At 50.7% G+C, this 27,464-nt stretch overlaps 7 protein-coding genes across 7 annotated transcripts; 4 read left to right on the top strand and 3 right to left on the bottom strand.

The window, feature by feature from the left end:
- Positions 1-1,206: 1,206 nt before the first annotated feature.
- On the top strand, positions 1,207-1,608 carry BC939DRAFT_394425 (uncharacterized protein; the record flags this gene model as incomplete). Its single annotated transcript, XM_051552154.1, has 1 exon — positions 1,207-1,608. A coding segment is annotated over one exon (402 nt), but the record flags the coding sequence as incomplete, so codon positions are not given.
- An 11,827-nt stretch (positions 1,609-13,435) lies between these two features.
- BC939DRAFT_390702 (uncharacterized protein) lies at positions 13,436-14,986 on the top strand (the record flags this gene model as incomplete). Its single annotated transcript, XM_051551910.1, has 6 exons — positions 13,436-13,471; positions 13,581-13,695; positions 13,817-13,949; positions 14,109-14,217; positions 14,340-14,720; positions 14,867-14,986. Coding segments are annotated over 6 exons (894 nt in total), but the record flags the coding sequence as incomplete, so codon positions are not given.
- Positions 14,987-15,487: 501 nt separating this feature from the next.
- Positions 15,488-16,893, bottom strand: BC939DRAFT_444092 (acyl-CoA N-acyltransferase). The gene is made up of 5 exons (XM_051554619.1): positions 16,846-16,893; positions 16,463-16,617; positions 16,299-16,323; positions 15,796-16,156; positions 15,488-15,662 (listed from the first exon to the last, which is right to left on the bottom strand). The coding sequence occupies exons 2-5, from the start codon at positions 16,513-16,515 to the stop codon at positions 15,568-15,570; spliced, it is 534 nt and encodes a 177-aa protein (XP_051414875.1). The 5' UTR covers positions 16,516-16,617; positions 16,846-16,893; the 3' UTR covers positions 15,488-15,567.
- Positions 16,767-19,523, bottom strand: BC939DRAFT_394477 (uncharacterized protein; the record flags this gene model as incomplete). Its single annotated transcript, XM_051552159.1, has 8 exons — positions 16,767-17,085; positions 17,181-17,357; positions 17,459-17,634; positions 17,751-18,260; positions 18,396-18,474; positions 18,755-18,880; positions 19,009-19,132; positions 19,349-19,523. The coding sequence occupies 8 exons, from the start codon at positions 19,521-19,523 to the stop codon at positions 16,767-16,769; spliced, it is 1,686 nt and encodes a 561-aa protein (XP_051414874.1).
- Positions 19,524-21,532: 2,009 nt separating this feature from the next.
- On the top strand, positions 21,533-23,621 carry BC939DRAFT_72748 (uncharacterized protein). Its single transcript, XM_051561864.1, has 4 exons — positions 21,533-21,590; positions 21,680-22,195; positions 22,299-23,421; positions 23,548-23,621. Exons 2-3 carry the CDS (start codon positions 21,680-21,682, stop codon positions 23,295-23,297), a joined length of 1,515 nt encoding a protein of 504 aa, XP_051414873.1. The 5' UTR covers positions 21,533-21,590; the 3' UTR covers positions 23,298-23,421; positions 23,548-23,621.
- Positions 23,338-26,589, top strand: BC939DRAFT_526873 (uncharacterized protein). Its single transcript, XM_051561389.1, has 5 exons — positions 23,338-23,424; positions 23,552-24,500; positions 24,589-25,156; positions 25,258-25,891; positions 26,000-26,589. The coding sequence occupies exons 2-5, from the start codon at positions 23,820-23,822 to the stop codon at positions 26,151-26,153; spliced, it is 2,037 nt and encodes a 678-aa protein (XP_051414872.1). The 5' UTR covers positions 23,338-23,424; positions 23,552-23,819; the 3' UTR covers positions 26,154-26,589.
- Positions 26,243-27,240, bottom strand: BC939DRAFT_72754 (ras guanine nucleotide exchange factor domain-containing protein). Its single transcript, XM_051561865.1, has 2 exons — positions 26,962-27,240; positions 26,243-26,871 (listed from the first exon to the last, which is right to left on the bottom strand). Exons 1-2 carry the CDS (start codon positions 27,165-27,167, stop codon positions 26,589-26,591), a joined length of 489 nt encoding a protein of 162 aa, XP_051414871.1. The 5' UTR covers positions 27,168-27,240; the 3' UTR covers positions 26,243-26,588.
- Between the last annotated feature and the right edge of the window lie 224 nt (positions 27,241-27,464).

The following is a 27,464-nucleotide window of genomic DNA, read 5'->3' as shown; positions in this document are numbered from 1 at the left end:
TGACGATGACTTCGGACAACAGGCAGAACTCAGTATCGAGGGACTCGCGGTAAAGGCGGATTACAACTGGGACTCTGCAACGACGATCAAAAGATACTGTAGTCTATGGTTGCGGCAGCATTGGATAAATAGGACGAGGAAGTTTCAAATATGTTCTTTATTGGTGGGCCAGGGGGAACGGGAAAGTCATTTTTGTACAATACTTTAATTGCCCACATCCGAGGAAGGGGGGAGAAAGACGTAATCGTGGTCGCTTCGTCGGGAATCATCGCACAAACCCTGGAAGGAGGCCGTAAATCCATTCGACCTTCAAGGTTCCCCTCCAAATCATGGAGCACTCAACGTGCAATATTCCTGTGCAGTAGGGAATGGTAACAAGGATCTGAGAATCAGATGCAGTCTTTTGGGATGAGGCACTGATGCACCACCCGCATATCTTCGAAGCAGGGGATGCCACTTTCCGCGACACCATGCAAAAGACGGACACGCCTTTTGGCGGCAAGGTTGCCGTATTTGGGGGAGACTTCCGTCAAGTCTTGCCCGTTGTGCCTCGAGGAACACCTGCCCAGATTGGGGGTGCTTGCCTCGAGAACTCTCGAAAAATCTGACCGCATGTGCAGACTCTAACTCTTAGAGAGAACATACGAACAAAGGCTGACCCGTTAGGCCAGTCTTTCACAGAGTGGTTTCTCCGTACTGGTAACAGCACAGAGCCAACTTTCACTCCAGGTCCGCATGGCGATTTGATCAGGATACCAGACCAGTATGTGTTCAACTCAGCCAATCCCGTAACCGAGAACAACCCGTCTGAAAGGCAGTTCATCAGGGAGATTTATTCAGACACTGAGATCGCCCCCCAGCAACTAGATATTTTTAAAAGGCCGGGCAATATTTACGACATTCAATGTCGATGTAGACAGAATCAATTTTATGGTAACTCAGATGCTTCTTAATGGGAGACAAGGCGAAGGGAAGGTTTATAACAGCCAGGACATAGCGGACGGCGTGTACACTGCCGCTTATCCTGTAGAGTGCCTGAATTCCGCCCAACTTTCCAGGTATGCCTCCGCATGTGTTACTGTTGAAGATTGGCCAGCCTATCATTTTCCTTCGAAATATGTATGGAACATCAGACCTCTGCAATAGCACTTGATTGGTCGTTCGGGCACTCCACCAGAGATACCTAGGCGCAGAGATCCTTCATGGCGTATACTACTCACGACCATGGACGACGGAAGTGCGCCAACCAAGTTCACTAGGCGACAATTCCCTGTCAAGGCCGCATTTGCCATGACCATCAACAAGACGCAAGGGCAGAAACTTCAGCACGTTAATGTTTACCTCTCTCAGCACGTTTTTGGTGCTGGGCAACTATATGTCGGCTTCTCGCGTTGCACACACCGATATTTTTTTTTTTTTTTTTTGGCGATAGCCGCTAGCCGAGATACTGTTTTCCAGCAATACTCTTACTATACAAAGAGTCTTATTCTCTTTTGTTTAGTGTACAATTCATTCTTACTATTGCTTCTTGACTCTAAACACATACAGCTAGTGCTTTTTTTTTTTTTTTTTTTTTTTTTTTACGCTTGGTGTTACAATAGGCAATAGAGAGGCGTATGAAGGACGACAGCACAAGAATGAACAGGAAAAAAAGGGCTCCTCCACAAAAGCTAGTCTAGTTCCACAATCTTTTCCGGACACATGCTACCAATGCAATGCAACACAATACAATGCAGCACAGTACAATGAATTACAACTTAATATGATACAGTTCAATGCGATATAGTCCAATCGGATATAGCAGATAAAGGAACAGATAGAATGCAGAGGGAATGAGTTGAAGCCGAGGTAATTTACTTTACTGCAAGACATTTACAAAAAAAAATATTGCCTGAGCAAACGAAATGACCATGAACGCTTAAGAAGCAAGCGCCTAAGTTCCGTAGGCGTAGTCTAGCATCCATTGGAGATTCATGAGCAAGTGCGTGCAGAACTATAAAGTTAATCTTGACCATTTTTTTTTTTTTGTACGAGAGAACCAAGGGCTAAAGCTCTCCGCGTAGATCGAGCGACTCGATCGGCCGCAAACCAACCGTAGGTCGTATGCAGGGCCAGGACTTAGGATACTCTCTGCCGTACTTCTGTTCTTTCTTTTGTTCTTTTATTTTAATGGCATTTCAGCACATCTCATTTCATCCAATACAACAGCGCTAAGGCAGAAGAATGAGGTCGTAACATCCATTGAAATAAATTATTCAATATAGATTTCTGGAAGGCGGAAGGGAGAAAGGTCTTTGTACGTAATTAGAGATTGGAGATGAAGATGAAGATGAAGAATAAATACGGGCAATACGGGCCTATATTATGTGGAAGGAACCACATCTTTAGAGAACGTTATGCATTTCTATCATGGCATCACCGCGCTCACACCGGATTCAGCACTTCTGGTGTTGGAGACGGTGTTACTGTCGTTGTCGTTGTCGTTGTCGTCGTCGGCGTTGGCTCGGGATTGGGTGCTGCTGACGCAGTCGTGGATGGGGTCGTCGAGGAGGGGTCCGTCGGGGCAGTAACGGTCGACGTGGGCGAGACTACGCTGGGGGACACCGTTGGCGAAGTAACCCCTGAGACTGGGTTGGTTGCGATCAAAGGCATTGGTGGGTACTTCTTATCGAACCAGTCAAGAATCAGCGCAAAGTCCGGTCCGGTCTCAAGCGTCAAGAAGGTGAGGTCAGGGTAGATAGTGTCCGAAGCCCAGTAGCCTTGGAACTTACGGGGGTCTTTGCCCAGGGTACATTCAGGTAAAAGCATCACGTAGATCGGAACGGTTCCGGATTTGGATTGCTCAACCACCCCCTCACGTAGCTCCTAGGTGTTCCGTTCATACCGATCGTCGATAACTGCAGCTGCATCGTGATGGTGGTTGAGGAATTGGGAGCCAGATCGAACTTGAAGTTGTTCAGGAAATCGAATATTCGGTTTGGGGTGCCGCCGTTGCCCATGGGAACCTCAATGTGGCTGGGATCCGTGCCCGTGTACACAGCTGGATCGGAGACAGGAAGGAGCATGTGGAGTGGCAAGGAGAAATAAGGGTTGCTGAAGGTAGTCGTGATCTCGATCATGCCATCGTTACTGCAGTTGGCGGAACTTTGATCTTCCAGGTCGCGCTGTAGGGAGGAGCGTTCTGGAACGTTTCCAACCCCGCGGGGATGACAGTCTGAGTAACAAGACTTTGCAATCCAGCAGCCAGGGCAGGGTTCTTGCTGACCCCAGGGAAGCCGTACATGGTGACCGTCGTGTTTTGGTAGAAGAGTTCAGTCGCCAGTTCAGATCCACCAGGTAATGTATTATCGATAGCGGCCACAGCCTGGATCAGATTGTCTCCAGGGACCAATATCAAGTCGGTGATTTGCGAGTAGCCAGCAAAGCCTGCATCTGTGGTGTCTTTGCCCATCTTCAAAGTCAAATCTCCAATATTGAGGGTCAGCTTGCTGGGATTGACAATGTTAACCAGGAGCGTGGAGGTGATACCCCCAATAAAGTCGTAGCCCAGATTGGTAACATATTCGATCTTCTGCAGTCCTTGGAGGCCAGCCATCGATGTCTTGACGTCCAACTTGATGCCCTTGACTTCGACCTGACCAAGTGCGCCGAGATCCAGGATCGAGTCGGCTGTTCCGCGAAGCCCAAGCTCATAGGTCGTGGCCATGTTGAGGTCTCCGATGAAGGCAGAGTAGATCTCGTGCGAACCATCAGCAACAACCAGTGGCGCAGAAGGGGCCGTGGATGTCACCGTGTTGCCGGATGTGGTGGCTGGAGCATAGGGAGTGCTGAGGACTCCGACCACTTGACCATCCTTGTCCAGGATCTCGACGTTCTGGCTGAGCTGGACAATCGGCGCACCGTTTGCGAAGGGGAGGTTCGTCTTGGCCGTGATGGTCGAGATGGCGGTCGGAGACCACACGCACGAGTCGCAGGAAAAGTCCATGGACATGGCGTCGATGGCCACCGACTCGATTGGCGGCTCCGTCAGAGGTGGGAGGCTGGTATGCAGCACCAGCGACTTGATTGCCGCATCCAGCCATGAGAGGCCGGGTGCGCCCGTTCCGGTAGCATCGAGCGGTGTCGCAGTACCGCCGAGCGCGTTCTGGAAGATGGCAGCCAGGTATGGCCTCAGGTCACCGTTGGCTGACGAGATGGTCGCCTTCAGTGCAAAGCTCGAGTTGCCGTGCGGGAGCAGCGTCAGGCCCTCGGCCACAGCTGGTCCGAGCACCTTGCCGTGGAAGCCAGTGTCGAAGTTCGAGACCGGGATGGTCAGGCCGATGGTCGAGGGGTTGGCGAGCGAGGCGCTGATGACCATGTGCAGACCGTCGGCGTCGATGGTGTTGATGATGTAGCTCGACAGCTCCAGGCCCTGCAGCTTGTTGAAGCCGTCGAGCGTCACCTTCTTGGTCATGGTCACGCCGGGGAGCGAGGTGCCCATGGCATTGACAACCAGGCCCTCGGTCGAGATCGTCCAGTCGAACTTCTCGTTGTTGAGCGCATAGACATTGAAGTCTGTGAAGGCTGCGAGGTCGGTGATGATGAAGGGCACGGCAGCCAGGTTCAGTGGCGCACCCTTGTTGGCGACCGCGTCCACCGTCGGCATCATCATTGTTCCAATTGGCTTGCCGTCAAACGAGATGGTGACGGGGTTGGGGAACTGGATCTGGGCATCCAGTGGGCCAGTGTCGGTGATGGCACCGATAATGTCGGTCTGGAAGTTGGTGTCGGTGGGGTTGAGGATCTTGATAGAGTCAAAGCCGAGGACGGAGCGCTCGACGAGGAGCTGGGCGATGGGGGTGCCGACGATGGGGATGAGCTTGAGGATGGTCTGGTCCGTGGCGGTGGGGACGCCTGTCTGGGTGTAGGGGATCGTGACCTGGTAGTCGCCCAGCTTGACGGTGGTGGTCATCTCGATGTCGACGCTGAGGCCGGCCATGGCCTTGATGGTGAAGTCGGCGACGTTGAAGCCGTCGAAGAGGCTGGCGGGAGGGTTGCCGCCCTGCTGGAGCGAGAGCAGGCCGTCAAAGGCGTCGGTGTTGATGCCGTTCTTGACGGCCTGGGCGCGGATCAGGGTGACGAGGTCGTGTGGGTCGGTGTTCATGGCGAGGCTGGCAGTGATGGTGCCCTGACCAGTGCCGGGGATGACGGGGGGCGAGCTGAAGGTTGACACCACGGTGCCGAGCGAGGCGCCGTTGTAGGTGATCTTGGAGTCGATGGACAGGATGCTCATGGCTGGGACGAACGGGTTGTTGACCGTGACCACGGTCTGGGCGATGCCGTTGGCGAGGGTGGTGTCGAGCACAACCAGCGAGGCTCCTGCCAGCAACTTGGACTGCAGCCCAGGCATCTGTGTGCCGATGTTGAGTGCGCCAAAGGCCAGGGTCAGCGAATCGACAGTGGTGCTGGTGGGGGTGCCTGCAATGCTGACCTCGGCACCGGCGCCGCTGGTGTACAGGGTCAGCAGCTCCATGCCCTCGGGTGAGGCTGCGGGATTGATCGTGGACGAGGCCTCGACAGTGTTGGCGCCGGGGACAATAGCCAGGTTTGGCATGGTCACTGTTCCGAGACGGACACCCTTGTACATCAGGTCAAGCACAATGTCACCCGCATTCAGCGAGATCGACGACGGGTTCACGATCACGACGGTGATGGCCATGGTCAGGTCCGTGGCGGTGCTGGACACCACCTGGAGGGCCGTGATGGTCGGTGCAGGATTGGCAAGGCTCTGCAGACCGCTAAGCTCGGTCGTGGCGTTGAGCGGGATGTTGACGAGGTTGACGACACCGATGGAGGTGTTGGCAAAGACCGAGGCCTTGCCCACGACATTGAACGGCAGATTGGCGCCGACAGTCAGGTCGCGGTTGAACTCCTGAAAGGCCTGGTGGGCGTCCTCGGGGACGAGCAGAGGAGTGGCCAGCAGGTTAAAGTTGAGGGTGCCCGCAGCCATGTTCGAGGTCGAGGGGTTGTAGGACGAGTTGAGGTTGGCAATGGTGATGTTGTTGCGGCTGAGGGCCAGCTCGTTGGCGACCTGAGTGAACTGGATGTTGAACCCAAAGCCGTCGGGGAGCGTGTAGTTGGCCAGGACACCGGTCGAGGTCGTCACGGGTTGGTACGCGGTCGGAGGAGTGAAGGTCAGACCCAGGGCCCCGAGGTTCAGGGCTTTGATCAGCTGCAGTGGCGTCGGGCTCTGGAGCGGGACCGTCAGCTTCAGGTTCTTGATTGCCGCAGACAGCCAGTCGACCGAGTTGACGCCGTCAGGCTTGACCTCGTAGCCAGTGGCAATGGTGTCCGTCACGGCATTGCCGATGTAGCGGGACATCATCTCCGAGGTGTCTGCGAGACCCTCGACCGTGGCCTGGGGGATCAGCACGCCCTTCATGCTCAGCGTCTGCGGGCCGCGGGCCATGGTCAGGTTGTTGGCAGTGACATATCCCATGACCGTGTTCTTATACGAGATGGCCAAGGTCAAGCTGCCCATGTACATCTGGATGGCGGAGGGGTTGGTGACGAGGGTGTCGATCTCGATGATGATGCCGTTGCCGGAGGGGTCGTCGCCGGGGAGGGAGAACTTTTGGATAGTTGTACCGGGCAGACCGTTGAACGCTGGGGAGGTCAAAAGGAGGTGCAGACAATTGAGGGTTAGGCATCGTGGCAGATGTCAAGAACATGCACGTCTGCGTGAAGAGACAATAACAGAGTGCACAGATAGCAGCTCGGATGCATGCTCGAGTGCATGCTTGAGTGCATGCTCGAGTAGCTGCTCGGATGCATGTCCATACGGGTGCTTACCTTTCACAGTGATGTCCTTGTTCAGGTCGAGGTCCTTGACGGTGTGGCCGAGAGCCTTGACGTTCAGCTTACCCTCGAGGTGCCAGACAAAGGACTCGGCATTGAGCATGTAGCTCGAGAACTCTGCGAAGCCGCTCGAGTTAGTGATGGTGACACTGCTCTGCAGGTTCAAGTCGCCATGACCGCCACTGTCGGGAGGGACGAGTGGAGAAGCCGGGAGCGAGATAGCAAAGCAGCAAGGTAGCGAGATAGCGAGATAACGAGGGATAGAGAGATAGAGAGAATACAGGGTGAGATACAGCGAGCAGACCGAGAGCATCATCGGCCCGCAAATCATTCAGCAGATACACAGCTGGTATTGCACAGATACGTACGAAGCAGTGCTGGTGCCAGGGATCTCGGTAGTGCCGAGCACAATGCCGTTCCAGGAGACAGTGACAGTCCCAGGGAAGCTGATGTCGGCATGGAAGGGTCCGGTGTTGCGCATCTCGCCCTGCATCACCACGTTCATGGATGTGGGCGAGGGGTCGGTGATGTCCTGTAGAGTTACAGAGCAGATTCATGGCATGCACGGTACATGCAGGCACAGATGTATTAAATGCGTTAGATGCGTTAAATGCGTTGGATGCGTTGGATGCGTCAGATACGTTTCAGCCAACAGCCGCGTACGACCTAGCAGTGCACACAGGAGCGTATGTACTACATGTGTGTTTTTTTCGCGGTGTGAAAGATGAAGCAGAGATGTGTGGGGGTATATGGTGGGAAGCGCAGAAAAGTGCCGAGAGGCGCAGAAAAGTATATTGAATTGGATAGAAACAGACAGAAAGACAGTAGGAGCAGGCAATGGACTTACAAGCTGCGAAAAGTTGATGGTGGCCTTGTTCATGAGACCCTGTGCAATCTTGGGCATAATCACATAGAGCGCCAGCACCACGGCAATGATGAGCGCAATGATCGCGTTGGGGATGCAGAACATCCAGAACTTTTTGCGGCGATAGAACTTTGGACGTTCCGGCTGCTTCACTTCCTCATACTCGTCGAACTCATCATGAGGCTCGTCTTCGTCGCGGATGTCGAAGGCCATTTCTTATGGTGGGAGGCGTTAGTGGTGCAAGGGTAGGCGGTGGCGGAAGGAAACGTGTCAAGTCGTGGAGGAGAGGTGTGAGGGGGAAGGTGAACGTCTGGAAGGAGGGCGGAGCCGGACGTGGATTTGGATAGGATGGGAGAAGGGGCGGACTAGGGCTAGATGGACACCGAAGGAGGAGGTTCAGTCGACGGAGCGAAGCAGCTATGAATATGTGGGAAGTACAATGACTTTTTATAAGGAGGGCGAGGTGCTCACCTGCAATATTCTGGGTGCGTAAATGTTGGATATACAAACAGGAAGGGCTTCTGTTGGCACAAACAGAGTGTTTGTGCATACAATGAAAACCGGAAGGACCGTTGTCCACCGATAAACAACAACATCTGCGCTTCAGATTCATCCTTTTGTTGTGGCCAGCTCGTTCGTATTTTGGAAAAACAGAGTGCAGCTTGTGATCGTTCGGTTATGTATGCAAATATACGTTGATGCATATAGAGGCCCAAGTTGGTAATTCATCTACTCTGCCTAAGCACTGTCAAAAGCATGGTGTTCACAATTCATTTGAACGTCGCATACGTTGATATTACGAATGAATGCCTGGGTTGAGGGCCAGACTCATCGGGCTGCAAGGCTAATGCGGGTTAAGACGTGGGTTGGATTGTTTGTGTCCAAGAGCAGGTTCGTGGAACAATAGAAAACGCCGTTTTACTTTACAACCAATCTTGGTACCCATTAAAGTATATGTTGCGAAGAGCGATTTCCGAATTCATGCGCGTAATTTGTCTGCAGCGGTTCTTCGAACAAGGCGCTCCTTCCCCCAGACTCATTCCCATTCGTACCATTCTCTTCCGGTTGAAAGACAGGGACAACATTACTTTACTCGTCTACGCGCATTTATCAGTGCTGTCTTGCTCCGTAAGTATTTTGTGCCAACTAGTATTAGTAGTGCGTTGTTTTGTTTATATTTTTATTTTTGCTGTCCTTTTGTTGTCTAAATATCAGTGGTCAGCATAGAATGAAAAGAAGCTGTAGCGCTGCAACAGACAGTATCGCTAAAGAGCATTCAGTCAGCACAAATACGCATAACAAATACGATATGCTGGACTGGAGCCTTGAAGCATGTGCAAAAATAACAATAGAGGCGGGCATGGTGGAACGGGGCCATGTTTCTGGAGCCGCGTTGATGAAAACAAACTGATCCCGGAGGAGTGGGATAACTTTGCTGTACAGTATATTTCCTATTGGGGTCCTAAAAATTTTTTGGATGGGGGAACTGTGCCAGTATCCCAAATTCGAAAGAAATACTTGGGGGATATTACTCTGGATTCCTCCTAGTGTAGTATTAGGATCCCAATACAATGCACTCACTTTTTTCTACTGTCTGTAGGTCTGTAGAATAAAAAAAAAAAAAAAAAAAAAAGGCTGGCTGCACCATCTCATCTCCATTCTCATGTCGCATGTTGCACGTCTTAATGGTCATAATGGCAAGCTTTTTTTATTCACTTTCTATCTCTCTACGTCAAGTGTTTTCACGTACCGGTTCATAGACATCGTTTGGAGCTGCTCTTCTACTGATTGTAGAGCTGCTTCAACCCTCAACTCCAATGTGGACCCAGGCATCCGCAAGGAGGTTTTCAACACCGAGCGGATCAGACGCCTCTTGTAGTAGAATTGCTTTGACCGCGTGTTAGCTTTCTGGTCGCTCCCCTTCCGCCACTTGGACTTGTAGTGCTTGTTGAGTTGCCAAAGTGATGGTTGCCCATTCAGTCCAAAGAACCACTCCTTCCATTGGTCTCGAAGAGGATCGTCGCGTCCAAGCATGATGTGGTCAGCAATAAAAGGTGGTTGATATCTAGGGTACGCCAGCGCTTCTTCCATTTGGTCCATTTGGTCCTCTATGTCATGCTCTTCAGGCTGTGGTTGATGCTCTGGCGGTTGAAGCGCCTGTTCCTGGTCCGGTAGATGCAAGGTGGCTTCCTGATGGATTTCCGATTGCTGTTCCTGCTCATCTTCTTGTTCCACCACCGCTTGCTCCTGCTCCGCCGCTGTTTCTTGTTCTTCACCCGGCAGTTGTCGTTCTACTTGAGAACGTTGAACACGAACATGCGGCTGGAGCGTATGCAATAGCTGATGTCCTTGGGGCTGAATTAGCTGTTGCGTTTTCTCTATAAGCTGGATGTACAGCTCTTGCGCTTGCGCTAGTTGCGGGCTGGGTCCCAGATTTCGGAGTAGCTGCAACCCCTGCATTTGATCCTGTTGAAGTTGTCGTAAGCCATTCAAGTTCTGTTGACTCTGTGGTTGACGCCCTTGATCTGCTCCCTGCTGCTCCCTCTGAGATAAATTGGTTATCGCTTGAGTGAGGCCAGATGATATGTCGAAGGCAAAGCTGACGAGAGCGCTGAATCGATCGTCGATTCGAGCCTTAATGGTGGAGGTAGCCTCCATGAGGTCTTCTCTCTGCTCGTTTCTTACAGCAGATGTGGTCTTGAGGAGCTCGTTGAGTACGCGGTTATTCTGCTCATCTCGCATGTGCAGCGAGCGGAATTCGTGGTTGATGGCTGGAGCGTTTGCGGCAAGGCTGTCCGATACCGGGGAGCGTGTAGTTTCTATGCTGTGAAGTAAGCGTTCCTGGAACCTCAAGAATAGAGTGCTGCCAAATAAACGATCTCTGAAGATGTGGTGCTCGCCGTAACGAAATTCGGAAGTTCGAAGATTGATGAGAACCGCAGCGTCTTGAAGAAGGACTTTGCGCAGATGTGTCAATAGAAGAAGGATGCGCAGCTTGGGGATGTCCTGGCTCAGAATTTTCATCCTGGTGTTGGAAGGCCGATCCTCGAATATATCGCGATCCATCATGATATTGGAAGTCCATACGAGCCAATCCTCGGAATCCGTGAAGTAGTGTTCGATAAATGGGAAGACTTGTCGCTGAAGGTCAATAGGCGGGATGAGAGTATTTCGCGCGAGCCATAGACGCTCCCCTGGCAATGTGCACCCGGCCATTTTCAGAGCCACCTGCGCAGAATGTCGGTCCAGATAATGTGTCGCCACGCGATCAACGCTCCAGTGTCCAGCTTGCGCAATTGAGGCGATGTCCGCCCCGGCCGCGAGAGCATGGCGCGCTCCAGAACCTCGATGCGCATGAGTGGGCTTGTTCGTTGGGTTGGCCGATTTATTCCACATTGTGGCGGCATGCCTGTACTGTGCACTGTGTGACAACTGCTTCAACGGATCCCCTCCTGCATATAGGATGAAGATCTCGCTCCAGGAGTGTTCGTTGAAATCCGGAGGGCTTCTTGGATGCTACAAAGGAAGAAATGAAAAGGCGATTGTTATGAGCGCGAAAAAAAAAAAAAAATTAAAAAAAATTAAAAAAAAAAATTAAAAAAAAAAATTAAGGAAAAAAATTAAAAAAAATAGAGGAATAGAGGAGAGAGATCATACCATCCACAGTTCATAGAGGTAGAGTACGAAGGCACCGACGGGGCAGACCTCAACATCCTTGCTTCGCACTATAACTCCTTTATTCTCCTTGCCCTCGCGGTTCGTTTTCCCTCGTAGCATCGAAAGAGAGATACCAACAACACTTTGTCCTCCAGAGTTTCCTTGATTGACGGTGTGAGTGGCGAGGTCAGCCAATGTAGCCATCCTCATGTTTTCACCGCGCATTACCATATAGTGGGACCATACAGCGTTAAGCCGAGTGCGGAGGCCAACGACATCGTGCTTCCTTCCACCGCCTAGATGCCGGTACTTGTGGGTCCAAGCTGTCTTCATCGTCTGCCTCAACACCTCCAAGTCGTTTCCCTCGTCAAAGGTCAGATCGGTCGAGACCATAGATTTCTTCAGCGCGGCCACTCTTAGCTGATACTTCTTCATGAGCGTCCGGACATGAGCGGAGCGTGGGTGGGGCTCGTTTTGCATGGCCTTGTTTGAGGAGTCGGATTTCTGGCTGACATAAAGATCGATGGCGGCCTTGATATACGCATCCACCGTTTCGTAGGAAGGCAGGGGCAGGTTTGGATCGTACGCCAGCCGTTGCTGAGATCGGACCTTTGGGTTGGCGCGTAAAGGTTCGATACCTTTCATAGGGTCTGGCTCCTCAGCAACATTCTCAGCCATATATCGCTGAAACTTCTTGCAGTAAACGTTGATATCTGGGTATCCTTTTCGACGGCACCACTCCTGGAGAGATAGAAGTCAAGCATTAGGTCAGGTTCATTAGGTTTTACGCGTGCTTGTTGCGAGTATAAGGTATTAGAGGCAGTGCGAACCTCACACTTACCACCCAATGCCGCTGGTATCGTTCGTACATTGATACGGTCGATTTGGTCAAAAGTGCCTGGCGTTCTTGCTGGATCATAAGGTCGATTTCTTGTTCTGCCAGCGTGTTCATCATCATTCCTAATCTCTGTCCTGAAACCTGTCCATCCGCAAGCTCCATTTCTACTCCTGCCTCGGCCAGAGAGTTCTCCACAGCTCGTCGACGTTGTTCTCGCAGACCCTCCTGGACCTGGGATATTGTTTGCCGGCTTCGCGTGCGGGACGACAGGCTGGTCACCAATGTAGAGGAGGACGCCTCGCTGGAACCGCTGGAAAGCAAGGCCGAGGGCCGAGGATACATCTCACGGTGAACAGATTTCTCTAGAGCTCTTGGTGACAGGTGTTGCTGGGTTGCATGTTGTTGAGAGAATTGCGGTTGCATGGAAGGGCCATGACCCATGTCGACAACCTCATCACAGGAGGGAGTAATGAGGCCTTCGAAAAGAGTCTCGGGTACCATCTCTTGCTCCACCTCTTCCAGCTCCTCCAGCTCCTCTCCTCTGTCGGAACCGCCGACGGACAACGCTGCTATGCAGACATGTAGGCGAAAGGAGAGCGAACCGTTGAGCGCCAGTCTGCCATGGACGTGCTCCGTCTAGACGAATGTCGCGTCGATTGTCATTGAAGATGAGCGTGCATTTACCATTAGGAATTGGGTTTTGGGAAGAAGAGCCAGCTCGGCTGCTGGGGCCGTGGGTATATGGGGTGTGTGGGTGCTCCATTGCTGTAGACTTTGTCGAGAATGATGGTGGATGGAGTGGGTGGAGTGTCTGAGTGTGCCTGAGTGCGACGCGTTTGTTCAGTAAACAACATCTGGGTCCTGGTTTCCCAATCCTTATAGTGGTCTCTATTGTAAAGCACTAGGATTCAATTCAATTCGCACTGATTTAATGTAAATTAGGATCTTTTTTTGCAAAATATCGTCACAGTAGTCCAACAACATTGACTGCTGAGGCTCAAATGGAAAAAGAAAAGTGTCCGCCTCCGCCATGCTGGGTTAACTCCCCCTTCTTCTCCTTCTGCACTTTGTCACTGACAAAGAAATCGCTCAGCTCCTCCTCTCCTTTCCCTCATTCACTGGAAACAACTATTGCAAATAAGCCAATCTCTTTCTCTTGGCAGGGCACCGGCAGAATTAAAGGGAAAGCAAACCGCAGTACAAAGGACAACAACACTCACTGTTTTAGCATGCAGGCCCTGGACTACACCAATGCCCGCATCCTTGCACCCATGGTAGAAGATCTTGCCACCATACTGCTTATTCAGGAATGAACTTTACAGGACTGGGAATCGACAAACAGGGAATTATGCATTGACGCTTCCGCCACATGAACAAAAATAGGTCCGGATTGGCACACTGCCGATACGACTCATGGCGCTCGAATATGGAGCTGACTTGGTCTATACACCCGAGGTAGTTGACAAAGGCATCGTTGGAGCCGAGAGAGTTGTTAATGGTAAGTAGTAGAGTTGTTTTATGTTGTGTTGTTGTGTCTCATAGCTGGAGGGAAGTGAGATGCATTGACACCGAAGAGGGTCGTCGACTAACCGGTCCGACACAATCCTTGGCTTACATAGAGGACAATGGGACCATCGACTATCTTGTCAAGGGAGTTTCAGTTTTCAGGACACATCCGATCGAAAAATCTAAGCTTGTTTTTCAGATTGGATCTGCGAATGCAGATCTGGCGCTCGAGGCTGCCCTCACAGTGTATGTTCTTTATTTTGTCCGCATTGTATGTCCGAGACATGGCTGGTGGAGCACAGGAAAATGACCTACGAACAGGGGGACACGGCAACTGAATTTGGGTTCTTCGCTTCTTCTTTTTTTTTTTTTTTTTTTTTTTTTTAATCGTTAATATTGTTACAGGGCGCAGGATGTCTCGACGATTGATCTGAACTGCGGGTGTCCTAAACGGTTCTCGATCCATGGTGGAATGGGCGCAGCACTCATGGAGGAGCCCGAAAAGCTCTGTGGCGTAAGTCCTCTCCTTTCCTCTTTTACTGCAACAGGCGATATTTCATTATAACCAGTAAAAGAACAGCAGCACTTATAGTGTCAGCAAATCGATTTATCAACCATTCTCATACACCTTTATAGATCCTCCGCAAATTAGTCCAACATTCTGGCCTTCCAGTCACCTGCAAGATCCGTATCTTCCCCGACCGCGAAAAGACCCTGAAGCTCGTCAAAATGATCGAGGCCACAGGGATCAAGGCCCTGGCGGTCCACTGCCGGTACAGGGACGAACGGCCACGCGAGCCTGGCCATTGGGATCGGTTCCAGGAGATCGTTGAGGCGGTTTCAATCCCGGTGATTGCGAATGGGGATGTGGTTGAGTACAGTCAGCTGGGTAAGTTGCAGGAACTGGCGGGAGTGACTGCAGTGATGTATGCTAGGAAGGCGGAGGCGAATGTGTCGATCTTCCGGAAAGAGGGACCGTTGCCGTTGATGGATATTGTGCGACAGTATCTTCGCAAGGTGAGTAAAGCGCTTTTGCTGCAGATGCTGTTATTGCTTCTTTTTTTCTTTTTTCTTTTTGTGCGGATCAAACTTTCGGCGGTTGCAAAGACGGGCTACTAATGATGTTTTTCGTTATCTTTTTATGCCCGGTCATGGTTTGGTAGTGCATTACATTGCGCAATCACCATTCCAACACGAAATATGTGCTGATGCAGATGTTTGTTGAGGACACAAAGTCGCCTCATTACCGCCCACTTTGCGAGGCCAAGAGCTTCCGTGCGGTGGTCAAGGTCTTTGACATGGAAGCCGAGCTCGACGCATGGATCCAGTCACAGCAGGCTAAGGGCTATCCCACAGATCTGGACACCCCGCCCAGGAAAAGTGCAGATGAGAATAACAAACAGGCACAACAGCAGCAGTCTCGTGGGAAGCGGAAGTTGCAAGAATCACAGAATAACGGCACTGTTACGGAGGTGCAGAATGGTGAGCAGGAACCTGACCAGCCTGTGGGCAAAAAACATGCTGGAGATGGGTCTTCGTCTCAGCCCACACCCGCGGGCACGCCCCAGTCAGATGCCGATGTGGCAGAGACGACGGCGACGACGGAGAAGGTGAACAAGGATGAAGGGGAAAGTCTCTTACCGAGTGCAGACATAGAGCATGAGCAACCTACTGCCACGGCTCCTGTCTCCTCATCATAGCCTTTCCCATTTTTGTCGTTTTCCTATGCCCACCCATTAATATTAATTAAAAAAAAAAAAAAAAAAAAAAAAAATGCGCCCAGAGCTGAAGACTGACGTCTGTTTCATAATGAATGGTTCCATTCCTCATACGACAAGGAGGGGTCCGATCTCTGTATTCTGTGCTAGAATTGTACTTCGTGCGGTTCTACTATAAACGACTCTCCGTTCTCACGGACACTCTTCCGATCGACGTCTCTCTTCAGCGGTTTCCGCATATCTACCATACCACAAGCAAAAAATAAAATAAAATAAAATAAAGGGACAATTGGGTTAAAAACTTTTGCATCACAACCAACATCTTTTTTCTCCTCTCCCGTCTGTTATCTTCCTAACTCGCGAACACAACTTACCAAAGGCATCCTCGGTAGTCTCGCCATTATAATATCCCTTCACGGTCCGATAGATCGAATACCCCAATTGGGTATACATCTCAATCGCGACTTTATTCGACCGCCGCACAAAGAGATCAACGAAATAGCCATCATAAGGATATTCAGACACACGTTCCAGTAGTGCCATCATCCCCTGTGCGAGCCCCAGACGACGGTACTCGGGTGCTACTGTGATCGCAGTAACGTGTCCGTGCCAGTCTGTGCCGGTGCCTTCGGCCTTGCCCATCACGTAGGCCATCAGTGTGGAGGACGGGGTGCATTGGACCGAGAACAGGTCGGGCCAGCGCGCGAGATACGAGAGGTAGAAGGAGATGTTGTACTATGGCCAAAAATAAAAATAAAAATAAAAATAACAAAGCAGTTACAGAAGGAAGAGAAGGAGAGTGTTAGTCAGCACTGGATGTTGGACCTAAGCATATGCAGTGAGGTCGAGTAGCAATGAAGACAGCAAAAACGCGTACCGTCTCGGTCAACGAGTCCAGATTGCTGTTGTTGTTGTTGTTGTTGTTTATGAACAGGCGATATAGTATTGGTTTCCATGAAAAAAGGAGCTGTCAGTTTCCATGGTGGACTATTTCCCACACACACGCACGATCCAAGGAACGATTGAGACGAAGCGTCTTACATGGCGTTGAAGTTGAAGAGGTCCGTGGCCTTGAACTGTCGCAGGCTGCTCATCGTTGCTGGTTGGAAATATGAATGTGAACAAGAATGGGCATCACGCTTTGCCTCTGCGATGTGTCTGCTCTTCAAGTGCCATGAGAACCTAGTGTTCAACGGGTAAGCCACGATGCCCTCCTGCAAGGAACACCATATATTTCTGTGGACGTGCGCGCTCATGGCTTTACTAAAACTTTATTTCAGGCTTCACTTTAACCACAGCTCCTTCTCGCTTGATAGTCCATCTCGCTTGATGGTCCTCTCACTGCTTAGTCATACTTGGTAACATCATGCAGTCTCATAACCTCGTTCCAGTCCTTTCTTCTTCTCCTCTTGATCGAAAAGTAGCTGCCGGACAACTTGCCGAACCAACCACTGCTCGCCTTTCGTGTCCGGTTCTCGCGCACCAGATCCTCAGGATCCTCAGGCAGCTTCAGGTACTGCACCGCATAGTCGTGCACCCGCTCTGCCAACTCCTGTCGGCAGTCCCGCAGTGAGTAAATTGTGTCCTGCGTCAAAAACAGCAGGCGCAGCAGCGATAGCATCGATTTTGCATTGTGGATCAAGTCTTCGAGCCAGCGGATCGTACTACATGAAGACAGAATAGTAGGCGTTAGCACCACAGTTGACTAATAGATGGAGACATAAATATAATAATGTTGTCGATAAAATCCTTCGCTTACAGCCACATCAAGATGACAATGCCGGGGCCGCTGAACAGCGCAATCGGGAGGGTCACCAAGACCCAGAAGCCCCAGATCACTGGCAGGAAGAAGGACGCGATCATCAATTTGTACTGTGCAATCTCATCCAGGTTATCCTCCAGCGGCCCCTTTTTGCGAATCTTTCTCTCTTGGTACCTATGTTTCGATAATATCGAGCAATTGCACGGCAGTCAGGGCTTTGATAAAGACAGGATGATAAAATCATCATAAACGCAGTTGCATTCTAAAGAACATACTTGATTGCGATGAAGACGGGCGCCCAAAGGAAGAGTCCAGGGAGACAGATCGTGGACAATAGACAAGCCAGCAAGGATCGTTGAAACAGTTTTCCGAAAAGCACCCTCACTGAGGGTTTGCCCTGCTTGATGCGGTAGTCCTTGAGATGATAAAAGTCCAGTTGATCTTGGTATTCCTAAGTTGCACGAGAAGATTTAGGGAGTCAACACATTTGATCTTTAACATAACACGATATCGAATACCCAACACTCTATAAAAAATAAAAAAAGAATGCGCAGAAGCAAAACGTACTGCAAGATCCTTCGCCAGCTCATCAATCTTCTTGACAGTTTCCGCATCCATCTTGACCGGCTGCTTCATCTCTAATGAATCCCCGTTCTTATCCCCGATCGGTGATCCATCCTCCAGTTTTGCAGTTGCCGTCTCCTGCTTGTGCTGACTAAATGCCGAGACGAATTTCCTGGTCAGACGTACATACTGGCCCAGCGAGATCCTGGTTCCCAAATCACCTGCATACAGCTTCCGCGCCGTATGTCCAATTCGGACAGTCTCCCAGTCCTGAGCATCTAGCAAAGTCGATCTCACTGTGCTCTCCAATAGCTCAGTCAGTTTGCGGATCGCCTCTGTTTTCTCTTGCTTGTCCGCTGAGAAAAGTTTCGCGTCTTGCTGAGGTGTCAAGACAATCGGTGCATGGAACGTCACCACGACATCGGAACGGAACTTTTCACGGTGCAAGTAGTTGATCGACGTCGTCACCAACGTCAGAGAGAAGTCAGGCATGTCCTGGTACCTCGCAAGGGTCTATGAATGAAGGAGCACACGTAGGATACATAGAAAATGAGGGACGATTAAAAACTACTACGAATTCGGATGACAAATCATTTTGGTCGGATCATCAAACGACAAATGTCAACACAGCGTTCAACGTTCACGTACATCACTCGCGATCATGGCGACGCCGGCCTTGAAAGGCGCCAGCTGAGGATGGTACCGGGAAATGCCTTCGGGGAACATGCTATCCACGTCAACCACATCATAAACGTGTACATGTTAGATAAACAGCTCAATCGCAAGCCTAGCTTGAACCATCATGCGAAATCCCCCCACCATGTCTTTGTTTTGTCCAATAGTCGTGCACGACCCCCACATCTGCATAAACTTCTCACGTATTCTGTATGCACGTGCAAAAATAGCAATACACACGCGCCGATCGCTATGATTTCACAGCAGCAAAAGCACTGCGGAAACAATGAACTCTTCCCAAGAGCAACCCGTGTTGCTTCTGTCGCACTTACCATACACAGCTTCCAGTTCCCAGGCTATCGATCAAAGCGCCCATGGTTTCCGTGTTGTCAACTTTCTGGTTCTCATAGTCCTTTCGCCGCTTAATCGGAATCGTCCCAGCGCTCTTGATGACATAGCTACGAGGCGGACAATGAACCGGGCGAACAATGGAGCAAATGCAAAGAGACATGGCCGTTTAATTGTGATCCCTTTGTACTTTTCGCGCAAATCAACAGTCAGCCGTGAAGTCAAAATTAGCACATACTTGAAGACTCCAGGCTTGTGCCAGAAGGTGTCCTTGGCCGTCAAGCGGACCATACTCCGGATCTTGGGCGGGACTGTCGACAGAATTGCAATGGCATCCGTCAAACTGTTGCTATGATTCGCCACTAGCGTAAGAAGGGGAGGGGGGGAGAGGGGGGGAGGGGGAGAAGAGGAACATTTACACATGAAATCGTGTCAGTACTACATGGTCTTGCATTAACTTTGAATGACATAATGTAGAATCACCAACCATCCTGCACCTTGTTTCTCCGGACGTATCCGTTTCCACCACTACCACCGCCTCATACCCAAACAAGACAATAGATAGCTAGATAGCTTACCGAGGATAGCCGGGTAGTTATCCGGTGCAATATTCTCTGTCCCTTCAACTTCAACATTGCCATAGAACGAGTGGAGACAGATCTCGAAAAAGAATCGAATCGCCTTGTACATCGGCGGAGCCACATTCGACCCGGGACGATGCAGACCACCAGCAATGCTATCACTCGTACCCATGCTGACGGCTCCATTGGAAGTCTCATGGCCGCCATTGGTGTCGCCTTTGTGGTGGGGTGCATAGGCACCGCCTTTCGAAACCCTGATGCTGCTGCTGCTACGATGAGCCGTGACGTCTGCGTAGGTGCCGCTGACATGGTAAGGTGCATCGTCGCTGATACGATGGGCCGCAACGTCTGCGTGGGTGTTGCTGAAATGGTGAGACGGCTCACTGCTGGTACCATGGGCCGCGACATCTGCGTAGGTGCCACTGACATGGTGAGGCGGATCGCCGCTGGTGTGATGGGCCGCGACGTCTGCGTGGGTGCCGCTGAAATGGTGAGACGGCTCACTGCTGGTGCCATGGGCCGCAACATCTGCGTAGGTGCCACTGACATGGTGAGATGTATCGCTGCTGGTGCGATGGGCCACGACGCCTGCATAGGTATCGCTGTTGTGGTGAGACGAGTCGTTGCTGGTGCCATGGGCTGCGACGTTTGCATAAGTGCTAATGTGGGCAGCGTCCCCGAAATGGGGATTAGACCCGTCGGTACGTTCTGGAAGATCGACCATGAGGTACAGGGATATAGGTGGTAAGACGGTTGTAGAGAGAGAGAACAGAAAAGGTGAGGAGGACAGAAGGGAGCAGCGAATGGGTCTCAAGTTCTCAACTGAAAAAGGGCAAAGGACTGTTATGTCCAAATGCAGGACTTTTCTTCATGGATGTCAATACGCCATCACTCCATCACTCCATCTCTTTCTTCCCTCTCCCTCGCCCTTCTCTCGCAATCCCCACTCGAAGACTGACATCCTGACACTCTTCTGTCTCGCTGAGGGACAATCCATGTCAAGGGTCATCTCCTCAACGGACACAGTATACAGCCTCAAGAAGAGCATCAAGGCCAAGAAGGATGCCGGGTTCAGCAACGTGGATACGGCCGCGCTCACTATCTGGCTCGTTTCGATCCCTGTCCTCACTGCCGCCAAACACGATGTCACTCTACTTGACGCGCTGGATTCCGAGGCGTTCAGTGGTTGATTCGACCCCCGCGACGTATTGGCGCTGACTGCTCTTTTGCGGGCCTCCTCCAGATACAGTACGCTCCGCCCCTCCTCTCCCTCCCCCAGCGACTCAGATCAAACGTGTCCTAGGAAGGACTGAAGCACAAGCGTTGCCTGTTTTTGGTGTTTGAGAATGCGGGAAGGCTCGCTCCATGATTAAGGTGCTGTGTCCACAATGGGGATTCTACTTCAACGCGGCGGCGAATGGCCTTGGATCAGAAGACCTCTATCGCCTTGCCCAACTCAGCAATACGAAAACGTTGGAGGAACAAGGGCCACCGGCTAACAGTACTTTCGAAAGCACCATGGCCCTCTTACTCTTCCTTCCTCGGCTCTTGATCCTCCAGTTATTGTTTGTGGGCCTCTGACTGCTGACAGACGTTTTCAAGTGCAAGTTGGACCGTACTCTGGTCTGTCCACACAATGTTCAACAACTTCGCGCAAATCTTTCCGGAACACCATGTGGAGTCCCTCGGCAAGCTGGAAAGCGATAAACGAAGAGCAGAGGACCAGTAAGGTCGGGGTCTACTCAAGAGGGCGACATATTCTGCACATTGACCAAAATCTCGCATAGCTCCTAGCGGACCTAGCACAAAATAACTTCCATGAATCGATCCTTCATATCGAATTATTTTAAGGGTGACTGGCAAAGGAATACAGGGGGCCTTTGGAGAAATTCACGTTGTTAATTAACAACCCAGTTGTCTAGAATAAATGATTGCCTTCATTCTTGTTGCTATCCGCCTCTCCTGACACGAAATACATTATCTTGCAGCAACTGCAGTTTTTCGCTGCCCTAGTCTAGGTGGTTTATGAGAACAGTGATCAATCACTGTTAGATACGAATGAAATAATCGATGATCAGTGTGAACACTGCAATTTCCATAACATAGTGCATGAACATACAAACATTTTGGACGTAGATTTTGGAGTCTTAAAAGAAACATCATTCCTCATATCCTTGACCCCACTCCTTTCCTCATCCACTCCCTTATCAGCCCTCAAGCATTGTCGCATATTCTCAACGTGAGTCTTGAATGCTTCTGCGAATGGATACATGCACCAAACTTGGTCCTCATTAGCTGTCTACTTTGGCTTGGCCTTTATTGTACCAGATGGGAGTCACTGGGCTACCCAAAGCTATAAAAGACACCAAAGGAACGCTAGCTTATGATCTGCAGAACAAGAAAGTTCATGTCGATGTCTCAAGTCTGTACTTCGGATTCTTGCAAACAAGGACCTTCAAAGCGACGTTTAACAGAGTCGCCAAGGAAGCGAGAGCTGAGGCAAGGGCTACGACAACTACCAGCGCATCAGCGGCTTCTATCCTAACAGCAACGGCGACTTTTCTCGCAGTTCCCACAGCCCCCGCAGCCCCCGCAGCCCCCACAGCCCTCGCAGTCTCCACAGCCTCAGCAGCGCAAGGCGCGCTTTCTGCTGCAGACGCCAGCACTAGCAGGAGAAGCGGCATCAAGAAGCGCGCCCTGAGTTTCTCCGAGGCTCCATCCAAGCGAGGAAAGGCTTGCTCTAGCTATGCGAGCGAGGTACAGGCTGCCGGAGTGCAACATCCTGCACTGTTCATTGGCCCTAATGGACGATTGACACCAGACCGACCTGGAACAACAGAGCAGGTAATTAAATGTGCCAATGGTTTCGTATCAGCTTACGCAGCATAGCAACCAAGTGCTGACACATGTTCTGTTGCTTCGTCCCTCGCTCCCGCCTCATCTCTAGTCACAGAACTACGATTACATAGCGCATGATCTCAACAAAATCATGTCAAAGCACTTTAGCAAATCGACAACAGTTTTACACTTTGACGGAAAGGCCTCGATACAAAAGTCTCAAGAGCGACAAGATCGGGCCATATCCCTCAGCAACCGGATCAAGACTCTGGAGGTGCGAGTTGACAATGCCATAGGAGAAAACAGCGACTCTTTGGCCCCCCTGTATAAGCAATATCGAAACGCGTACAAGACATCCAAGGCAGCGCTGGCAGACATAAGAAATGGGCTGGAGATCTTGGAGTGGCACACCTGCGAATGTCCCTTCCAAGCAGACACGTATATTGCCGAGTTGTATCAAGCTGATAACAACAAAGACGACCTCGCAATCATTACCGCCGACAGTGATATGATGGTATATCAAGGTGTTAGAGAAATCACTGTACCCGTCGGAAAGTACCGAGAGCTTACCACGTACAAGAAGGCTGACCTGCTCGAGTCTCTGGACCTCGCCTGCGACCGTGAGCTGTTGCTGGCATCAATCGTTACTAAGGACGACTACTCCAAGGCACTCCCGTGGCACGGCTTCCAAAGAAACACCAAGATCATCCGAGAGACGAGGACCGAGACCGGAGCAGGCGATGAATCAACAATGGACGCGCCAGGATCCAAGACGACTGAAGCTGAGATTATCAAGGAGCTGATCCAAGAGTATTTGCAACGGGTGAGAGGAGGACAAAAAAAGGGTGTGGATGACTACACCCACGCCATTTCGGCTTTCGTTCAAGTGCGTGAGGACTACCTTGACTCCGCTACGCCATCGTGCACGACCCACGAGAGAATACCGGGCATACTCCAGAAGCTCGAGAAGTGCAAACTGCAAAGGAGAAATATGACTCGAGCCTTGCGGACAAATCCTCCAGCCGATACACTCACCAGCGACACTTCTGCAGGCTTGGCGTTTTCTTCCCTGTCCAGCACAGCCTGCAGACGCCTGGACAGCAGATGATTCTTCAGACCCGACGCCGTCGCCGCAGACACGAGAAAGGGAACGCCCAGCAACGGAGAAAGCGACGCCCCAAAGGCAAAACAAGACGTAAAAAAGCCCGGGAGGCAAAATGGAGACGAAGCAGGTATGATTGCCGTATGACTTTGTTGCGAGTTCAAATTCATTACGTCCTTTTACAGCTTTGTCGCTTTGATACAATCATATTATTGATTTTATTTTATTTTATTTTATTTTTGGGACTATCCCTTAGTACAAGAGCAGGAACGGCTCGTTATTCCCCTCGTGTTGTCGTGGACGTCAGCCAGTCATGCCCGGTTGACAAGGTCGCATTGAAAAAGATGTCCACCCCGAGGAACCGCGCCCGCGGAAGAAGAAGGGCGGAAGCATGGATGATAATCCTAAGGCCACGAGTGAAATCAAGACGAACCCCAAGAAGGACGAGGAAAATGATGAAAAGCGGAGAGGCGAGCCGGAGCTAACTTGACTAAGCACTTGTTCGGGGAGGCTTTCAAGACTACCACAATGACTGCAGGGTCGATCACAGGATGCCTGCACCGCGCCACGAAGCTGAGCGTAGCCCAGACCAAGATCGTCGCGGAACGCATCAATGAGGCGGTCCACATCATGAGCCAAACTCGTATTCTCGTGTTTAAAGCGCTTGAACTTTTTCTCTACAAGGAGGTCAGAGCCGCCACCATATCCAATTCAGATCAAGCGCGCTCAACACCAGACCAGAACTTGGGTATTGATGAAGCAAATGGATCAGGAATCCAGGAGGAAGTCCGCACTGCCACTGCATGCAACCCAGAACAAGCGCGCCCGGCACCAGAACATAATATGGACATTGATGTCAATCAAGCGAGTGTTCCGGAAGTCCAGCACAAGGAGGACAAGAATGCGGACCCACTTGATCTCATTCTGCACAAGGCATATGGAGAAACTATCACCAGAAATCTGATCTCTTTGATTCTGAATGGTCCAGTAGCGCCCCGCGGGAGACCACCTAAAGACTCAGTGGCAATTCAGGCGAAAACAATTGCGCGCTCGATTTATGACGATTTCCAGAGCGTTCTTTCATATTGCGCACTGACAAAGGACTGCCAAGATATACCCCTGAGTGTCATCCAGGCGGAACTGGCGGTGGAGGTCCGGACCGCGGTTCGGGAACATTTCCAGAGACTGCCCAAGTTCATCGTGGATAAGGTAACATTTCCACTGTCCGGAACAAGACATATCTCGCGTCGATTTGCTTTTCCACTGTGAACTTACGTTTATTTCTTGTTTCTATTAGCTGAAGCGTGCTCGTTTATTCACGGATGATATTCCTCCAGTTGAGGATGACGAGAGCTCCGACGGCGATAAACAGAAAGACGAGATGTCATTTAAGAAGGGGTACATCCAAACTTGGTGGAGGTACTTTCTCCGTATGCCGTCGGAGTTGCGTCCTATTTTCTGTTCAGTGTCGAAGTTGGGAGACTCTTTCATCTTGTGCTCTGAGGCTGCCATTCTTTCACTTCTTTGGGGCAATTCAAATTCAAAGACGCACCCTACGCGGCATATCATGGAATCTCAAGTCTGCTCTTCCGAGACGGCCCACGAACTTGCATCAGAGAAATATGGGGAGCTTTTCCGACTACTGTTTATCGGAGACAAGGTCGAGATCAAGGCGGATCCCCTCAAGAACCAGACTTCATATGGCAAGAAAACAACGACCATGAACCGATTGCTGAAGGACCATCCAAACACATACGGCCAAGCTGCACTCGATGGGTACATGAAGAGGGTCTTTGCAAATCACAAGGCTAGGAAGCAAGCAGCTGCCGAAGGCACGGAGTCCCCCGTGCCCCCCGACCTCCCAAGTAATGACAGCGTCAAGGAGCACTATGCCATCAGCAATATGATGAGAACAGACGGAGTTCAGCTCCACCTAATGGCATTTGACATACGACGACGTTGGCAGTCATCCAAATTAAGGCGCGGATCCCGGAGATTACATCGCGATTTCCTAACAAAGGATCTCTCGCAAAGGCTTTCGATCAAGGCCTCCAGAATGTTGTGGGGGTGAGGGTGGACCCCGGTGAAGTAATTTCAGCATCATTTTGTGCGCTGGACCCCCGAAAACCGAACCAAGTCACGAACCTGCCTATCAGACGCTCCGCTCTCTACAGTCCCAACTTGTCATTCAGAGCCGCGCTGGAGACCAAAAAACGCGAACGGGCCACTGTCACAATCAAAGACGATGCAGAATTGAGTGGGTACACATGCGGGACGCCTATCATATCGGAATTGGAAGCCTCGCTGCCGTCGTCGTCGTTCGTAAGCATGGAAGAACGCCGGCACGGCCTCCGACAGTTCAGCTATGTCCTACAACCATTTCGCGATTTTTACGGATCCCGTTCGATGAAAAAAAAGCTGTGGGAGCTCAAAAAGGCAAGCCGGGCAGAGAAGGATCATGCCGTGCATGGGACATTGCGAACTGTGGACCCACAAGGCGGGATGCATACTGGGCCAACGAGACCGGCGATGTTTGTATACGGGTCAGGAAACTTCAACACTCATACCAGGCTGGCATCGCTACACGAGAGTTTCAAGGGGTATGTTTTCCACAAGGTATTTTTTTGAAGATATTCGTTGCGATTTGCTTGTTTTCAGTCTAGTGTCGATACTGATGCCATGTTTCCGCATGCCATTGCACTACATAGGCAAACAGCCTCGGGTACACCGTCGTTTGTTCGGATGAGTATCTCACGTCATCGAAATGCCCAAGCTGTGTACGACAAATCAACGACCGAAGAATGGCAAAGCCAGCGAATCGGGCGTCCGTCTGTCTTGAGGATGGGTGCCAGAGATGGCTAGACAGGGACTGCGTGGGCGCTCAGAATTTGGCTAATATTGGCCTCGAATGGATCAGTAGCCTGTCTCGCCTAGAGCCCCTTCGCCGACCCAGCAAGAATAACTGTACTGGCCGTATCAGTTAAACTTTATCCTAGGTGGTTGTCTCTCTTTCCAGTTGAAACGGTCTAAGGGATAGTGTTTATTACGAGAGATGGTTCTTACCCGTGTGAATAGAACAGTAGTGTGGAGGATCAAAGGCGCGGCGTTGCGATAATAAAAAGTATAAAAATGTACAATGAAGATGTGTCGAATGTGGTAGCAGTACGGTGCTAGCTGGGCGATAAAGAGGGGTTTTGTTTGTTTGCTTGTTTGTTTTGCAAAAATGAATATATACAATGAATGAGGGATGATGGGAGACAGATGCGAGCTGGTTTTTTTTTTTTTTTTTTTTTTTTTTCAAAAAAAGTTGAATTTGCTGAGGCTACGAGAGTGGTGCAGCTTCCCAGGCTCGGTGCCGACGGATTTCGTGTACAGCTCCTCATCATCCAGAACATGTGTGTCTGTGATCACCCGGGAGATGAACGGGTCTGGCTGGATCCCATACGACTCCGTGTGGAAGTGCATCACGGTCGAAATGACCTCTGTGAGCAGACAAAACTTTTGCCAGTGAATGGTTCCGTCCTGGCGAAAGTCGCGGTTGCCCTCGCTGATCGACAGCAGATCGCCCAAATGAACGCCACTAATTTTAGAAAGAAAAAAAAAAGTTTAATGTTTGTTGCTTCGCCCAATACGAAAGATACATTTTGAACCTCTTTTCAGTCAAACTTACAGATATGGAATGCACGGCAACTTCTGTGCCTTGAGAGCCTGACGGTATTCATAAAAGCTGCGTTCAGAGCTCATAAGGTGCTCCAGTTCCTTGAACGTCGTCCAAACATCCTTTCCCTGCAACAATTCTCTGGTCTGAACCAGTCGATGGATCGAGGACGTATTCATCGCTCCGATGATCGCCATCGTTGTGTTGAAGTTGCCCATGCCGCGCAGGATCTAAGATGTATCAGACACAGCAGGGTTAATCTATTGATCTATCATGACCGACCGACCATCCCTTTCTTGGTCACATATTGATGTTATCCGAATGAGGCCGAGCCACTCACCCTGGCAATATTGATGAACTTCTCCATCATCTTGGCTCTGTTCTTGACTTTGGAGGGCGACAGGATCATAGTGCCGACCCACGATGAGATAAAGTTAAAATGAGCGATGCAAGCCTGGAACGAGGCCGATCCCTTGTTAGTCTTCCAAACTTGGCGCAGCATGTCTCTAGGCTAG

This window comes from Gamsiella multidivaricata (genome assembly GCF_025024155.1).
Source record: "Gamsiella multidivaricata strain RSA 2152 chromosome Unknown BC939scaffold_15, whole genome shotgun sequence".
NCBI classification, from domain to species: domain Eukaryota; kingdom Fungi; phylum Mortierellomycota; class Mortierellomycetes; order Mortierellales; family Mortierellaceae; genus Gamsiella; species Gamsiella multidivaricata.
This window is presented reverse-complemented; position numbering and strand designations above follow the sequence as displayed.